The sequence below is a fragment of the Mandrillus leucophaeus genome, unplaced genomic scaffold (assembly GCF_000951045.1).
Source record: "Mandrillus leucophaeus isolate KB7577 unplaced genomic scaffold, Mleu.le_1.0 Scaffold990, whole genome shotgun sequence".
In the NCBI taxonomy this organism is placed as follows: domain Eukaryota; kingdom Metazoa; phylum Chordata; class Mammalia; order Primates; family Cercopithecidae; genus Mandrillus; species Mandrillus leucophaeus.
In genome coordinates, this window is record NW_012110808.1 from 189,504 (window position 1) to 195,057 (window position 5,554).

The following is a 5,554-nucleotide window of genomic DNA, read 5'->3' on the forward strand; positions in this document are numbered from 1 at the left end:
CCTTCGTGTTCTTGGCTGGGGACGGTGTGCTGGGTGGCACCCACTACCAGACCCCTGCTCCCCTAGCCTCCTCCTTTTTTTTTTTTTTTTTTTTTGAGATGGAGTCTCGCTCTGTTGCTCGGGCTGGAGTGTGGTGGCTCGATCTCAGCTCACTGCAACCTCGGACTCCTGAGTTAAAGTGATTCTCCTGCCTCAGTCCTCCCGAGTAGCTGGGATTACAGACACCTGCCACCATGCCTGGCTAATTTTTGTATTTTTAGTAGAGACAGAGTTTTGCCATGTTGGTCAGGCTGGTTTGGAACTCCTGGCCTCAGGTGATCCGCCCTCCTCCGCCTCCCAAAGTGTTGGGATGACAGGTGTGAGCCACTGTGGCTGGCCCTCCTGGAGAGTTTGTGACCGGCATGAGCTGTGACCACAAGGGGGTGCCCCACATGCTCAGCTGGAGCTCAGGCCGGACTGCCTCCGCTGTGCCCCCTGCCGCGGTTGAAACCCTCCTCCTATTCTCTGTGTGCATGACGGGTGTGTGAGCGGTGAGTCAGGAGTGGGCTGGAAACCTGAGAGCCGGGGCTGTGGGGCGGGGGCTGGTCTGCCTCTCCCATGCCACGGGGACAGGGACCTCCCAGGAGGCACTGATTCTCTGATGCTGCCCTGTGTGTACCGGCCCCGGGCAGTGGTGGTCACCAGAACTGCCATCTGTGGTTTGGGGCTGACCTGGACCCTGCTTCATCCAGTGCCATTTAACCCTCCCCAGCCACCCTGGGTTTTGCATGTGAGGAAACTGAGGCCCAGAGAGGGCATGGCCTGTCAAATCTGGGCTCAGCAGGCCCTGCCTGCCCCAAGAAAGCACCACGCACAGGGGCTTTCGACAGCAGAAACTCGGCCCCCATCCTGGAGGCCAGAAGTCCTAAATCAAGGTGTCCGCAGAGCCACGCTGCCCCTGGAGGCCCCAGGAGGAGCCTCCCCACCTCTCCGGTGGTAGCCAGTGCCCCTTGGTGCCCTTGGCTTGTGGGTGACTCTCCCCTGCCTCTGCTGCCACGTGGAGCCCCCTGCGTGTTTGCACTTCTCTCAGCTTACCACAACCGGGACACACGGGATGGAGGCCCTCGCTCCAGAACCACCTCATCTTCACTTATTATATGTGCAGAGACACTGCGTCCAAAGAAGGCCCTTCACAGATTCCAGGTCCGGACTTTAACAAGCTTTTGGGGGAAACACACGATTCAACCCACAACCCCAACCAGAGATCTCAGCCCTCGCCAGGCGACCTGGAAAGGGCTCCCTCTCCTCTTCCTCAGACAAGCTGCCAGGCTTCCTGCCCCCACCCCCGGTCAGGCCACCACAGCCTGCCCAGAAGCGACTTCCCGCTGAGTGGTGGGAGCTGCCTACAGCTCCCGAGTGCAGCCGTTCCTACAGGGCCTGTGCAGGAAGCCCGTGCCTTCCCTGGGGTCTGGCTCACGGGACCGGCACCTCTCTGAGGCAGCAGGGAAGGGCAGGAGACTTGCCCCCCTCCTGGGCTGTCACGCAGGCGGGGATGAGGCGGGAACAGGTGCCCACCCAGCCCAGGCAGGGGCGCGACAGTGTGGCCATGGCCGTGTGGTCATGGGGTTCCCCGGGCTGCAGCCCGCCCTTTCCTCCCCTGACCTGGATGCCCTCTGCCCCTCACAGGTCTCCACCGGGAACCTTCTGGTCATCCTGAGTCGACATTACCAGGACGTCTCTTGCCTGCAGTTCACAGGGGACAGCAGCCACTTCATCTCAGGGGGCAAGGACTGCCTGGTACTGGCTTGGAGCCTCTGCAGGTAGTGCCTTGTGCACCCAGGCCTGCACCTGGGCTCAGGCGGGGAGAGGAGGGGCCAAGGCCCCTGGTGGGAAGGGGCTTCTCTTGGGGGCTGGAGTGCAGAGGACAGAGTGATCATGCCAGGGGTCCTGGCTGCCCACGTTGGGGTCTGGTTTGTCCTGCGGGCCGTGGGGACCCAGCCTTGAGTTTACTCAGGTGAGGCGGGCCAGGCTGCTGAGTGGAGGCAGGTGTGTGCGTGAGGTGGGTGCTGGAGGCGTGGACTGCCCTGTTCCCTCCCGTCCCCGCCTGCTGAGTACCCACCTCACCCCGCCCAGCGTGCTGCAGGCCGACCCCTCCAGGATCCCGGCGCCCCGGCACGTCTGGTCTCACCACACGCTCCCCATCACGGACCTGCACTGCGGCTTTGGGGGCCCCCTGGCCCGGGTGGCCACCTCCTCACTGGACCAGACGGTGAAGGTACAGCCGCCCCCACCCCCCCACCGCGGTCCATGAGCAGAGCCCGGCAGCCGCAAGTCCTCAGCCAGGAATGCAGGAATCGCCTCCTCCCCCTCCCTGCTGTCAGGACTTCAGACAGCTTTTAATCCCCTGGTACTCTGAGCCCAAGGACGTCCAGGGAGGTCTGCCAGCCTGGAAATTCCCACTCATTCACCATTTCTGGCCCGGCTCCCTGGCCAAGCCTGGGGAATTGAAGGGCGTCACTACGTTTGAGTCGTGGCCAGTGGTCCTGGGAGGGAGACCCAGGGGTCATCAGCCCGAGACCAGGCTCCATTTCAGCAAGACCCACATGGTGATGGCTTTCACCCAAAGTCCCAAGCCCTAGGGCCAGAGGACAGCCGACGCCTGACCTCCCTGATGCCCCTGTTCCCACGGGGTCCTCGAGTTCCCCCGCGCCAGGCCGAGCCCGACGCCCTTTGCCCGCCCGCAGCTGTGGGAGGTCTCCTCGGGGGATCTGCTCCTCTCCGTCCTCTTTGATGTGTCCATCATGGCGGTGACCATGGACCTGGCTGAGCATCACATGTTCTGCGGCGGCAGCGAGGGCTCCATCTTCCAGGTCGATCTCTTCACCTGGGTGAGTGCGGCGGCGGTCTGTGGGCTGCACCCTGCCCTGGGACTGAGGGCATCGGGCCTGTGGCTCACAGCCGTCTCTGCCTTCGCAGCCCGGACAGAGGGAGAGGAACTTCCAGCCAGAGCAGGACGCCGGGAAGGTCTTCAAAGGGCACAGGTGGGGACGTGGGAACGGGGCGGGGGGCTCCCGAGCACGTCCTGTCTGGCGCCTGACCTCTGCCTGTCTGTCTAGGAACCAGGTGACCTGCCTGTCGGTGTCTACTGACGGCAGCGTGCTGCTCTCGGGCTCCCACGACGAGACCGTGCGCCTCTGGGATGTGCAGAGCAAGCAGTGCATCCGGACGTTGGCCCTCAAAGGTGGGCGCGCCTCTGCTCAGCCCGCGGCCAGCGAGCAGGGGGCGGGGAGGAGATCCAAGGGGAAAAGGGGCTTGGCTTGACTGTGGGCGGGACTGGCTTGCTGTGGGGTGGGGACTGGCTGGGGGCCTCGCAGGAATGGGGCGGGGACTAATTGGGGGCGGAGACTGCCCTGGATGGGGCGGAACCTGTCAGGTATGGGGCGGGGTCTGGCTGGGGGCGGAGACTGCCCTGGATGGGGCGAAACCTGGCTTGCTGTGGGGTGGGGACTGGCTGGGGGCCTCGCAGGAATGGGGCGGGGACTAATTAGGGGCAGAGACTGCCCTGGATGGGGCGGAACCTGTCAGGTATGGGGCGGGGTCTGGCTGGGGGCGGAGACTGCCCTGGATGGGGCGAAACCTGGCTTGCTGTGGGGCGGGGCCTGACCACCGCACCCCCCAGGCCCAGTCACCAACGCCACCATCCTACTGGCGCCCGTCAGCATGCTGAGCTCAGACTTCAGGCCCAGCCTGCCGCTGCCCCACTTCAACAAGCACCTGCTGGGCGCTGAGCACGGGGACGAGCCGCGCCACGGGGGCCTCACCCTGCGCCTGGGCCTCCACCAGCAGGTACGGCCCCCAGCAGGGAACCCCCACTGCCCTTTGGTCTCGGAAGACCCCGCAGGCCCTGGGCTCCGCTCCCTCAGTCCTGGCACCCGTGCGGCGGTTCCCCCCAAGCCCATCACTGGAGGGCACATCCTGTGAGCGGGATGGTGATGCTCGGAGGGTCCTTTGCCCACTCTGGGTGTGGACCCAGAGGCTCTGATAAGTTAACCACCCCTCGTCCCCCGGCCAGCAGGACCGAACTGTGCGCCCCACGCGCCAGCCTTCGCGCCGCTGGAGATCTGATGGTCAGCTAGGTCTTTCTGCAAAGGGCTAATGCCCCATATTTCGGGCTGCGAGGGGCAAAAGTTTCACATCTGGGCTGCGGAAGGTGCGGGAGCAGCCGTGCAGGGCAGGGAGCGGGTGGGGCCCTGATGGCTGCATGTGGCTCCCATGTGGGTTCGGGGCGGCCTCTGCCTGACCACAGTCACATCCTCACCCCTGCAGCTCAGCACCGCCCCCTGCTCTGTGCAGGTGCTAGGCTAGGCTCCTTCCCACCCCGGCCCCAGGAACCTCACAGAAGCCAGTATGGTTGGCTGGGGTAGGGGCTGGGGGGGTCCTTGAGCCTGGGGAGGCTTCCCAGCGTGTTTCCGCCCCACTCCCCGACCTTCAGGGAGCTGCCTGCGTCCTTGGTGTCTCACGTCACTGTCTGTGTCCCTCGCTGGGCTCTGGCGCTTGGCACTTGTCCCCACGCGCCCTCTTCTCACCTGAGTACAGATTGATTTTTTTATCTGGAGGGTGCCCGCCAGCCCGACAGCCTGACAGACCCTGCACCAGGAGACGCCGTTACCTCCCTTGTCCACGCTGACTGACGGAGTGACGCTCTGTCTTCCCACATCTACCAGTGGGCTCGGGGCGGGCAGGCAAGGGACCCCCACCGTCTGGGCATCCACAGGCCCCTCAGACCGAAGGAGGCCAGGAGCACAGGCTGGACTGGCTGCTAACAGCATGGGCAAAAGGGGGGCGCGCCTTTGTGTTCAGGAAGTGCTGGAACCTTTGGAGTGAAAACAGGCCTCCAGTGGCACGGAGCCAGCTCCCCGCTAGGGTGCCTGCCCGGACACTGCCTCCTCCCAGGGCAGCGGGGGCTCCCACGATTCCTACCCAGCCAAGTGCCCTCCCCAGAACCCCACCCAGCTGGCCACAGTGAGATTCCAGAAGGGGCCAGGCCACACCCTCCAGTAATGCCACCACCTTTTCCTGGGCGCCCCACCTGGCTCCCTTCCTCCTGCGATGGCTGCCAGCTTGTTGCAATCCAGCTGACACTGACTGGAATATCGGCCTGTCCCACAGGCGCTGCTGGGGCCCAACACACGGCGTCCAGGAGGCGGGTTCCCGACCTCCGACCCCCCCAGCGACTGGTCCCTCTGCCCAGGGCAGTGGCCTCACTGGACTGGCTGGGCTCTCCCCATGGCTGGAGGTGGTCACTGTCTGTGAGGCCCTCGGCCAGCCCTGTGTCCCAGAACCTTCCCTGGGATCGCGGGTCCTTCCAGGCCTGACCCAGGCCCCTTGTCTGTGGTGTGGTCATCTGCACCCATATCCCCAGCCCCATCCTTGGGCGCAGTCGTGGAGGATCTGAGGCGCTGGGTGATGGCTGCATAGCCAGGGTCAGGGTGGTCATCTGCAGACTCGAGGGAGATGAATGTCCCTGCCTCAGTCTCCCCTTCTGTCTGTGGGCATCACGGTGGCCCCTCCCTGA

General features: G+C 64.7%; 2 protein-coding genes across 2 annotated transcripts in view; both read left to right on the forward strand.

Moving 5' to 3' along the window:
- Positions 1-3,960, forward strand: part of WDR18 (WD repeat domain 18) — a 15,767-nt gene extending 11,807 nt beyond the window's left edge. Inside the window, exons 3-8 of the mRNA XM_011971216.1 lie at positions 1,666-1,799; positions 2,113-2,254; positions 2,724-2,867; positions 2,956-3,020; positions 3,096-3,220; positions 3,659-3,960. Coding sequence (XP_011826606.1) covers positions 1,666-1,799; positions 2,113-2,254; positions 2,724-2,867; positions 2,956-3,020; positions 3,096-3,220; positions 3,659-3,960 — 912 coding nt within the window. The remainder of the gene's footprint in view (positions 1-1,665; positions 1,800-2,112; positions 2,255-2,723; positions 2,868-2,955; positions 3,021-3,095; positions 3,221-3,658) is intronic.
- Positions 3,961-4,251: 291 nt separating this feature from the next.
- GRIN3B (glutamate receptor, ionotropic, N-methyl-D-aspartate 3B) overlaps positions 4,252-5,554 on the forward strand; it is a 33,064-nt gene continuing 31,761 nt past the window's right edge. The window contains exon 1 of the mRNA XM_011971217.1: positions 4,252-4,332. Within this exon, the coding sequence (XP_011826607.1) occupies positions 4,252-4,332 (81 nt within the window). The remainder of the gene's footprint in view (positions 4,333-5,554) is intronic.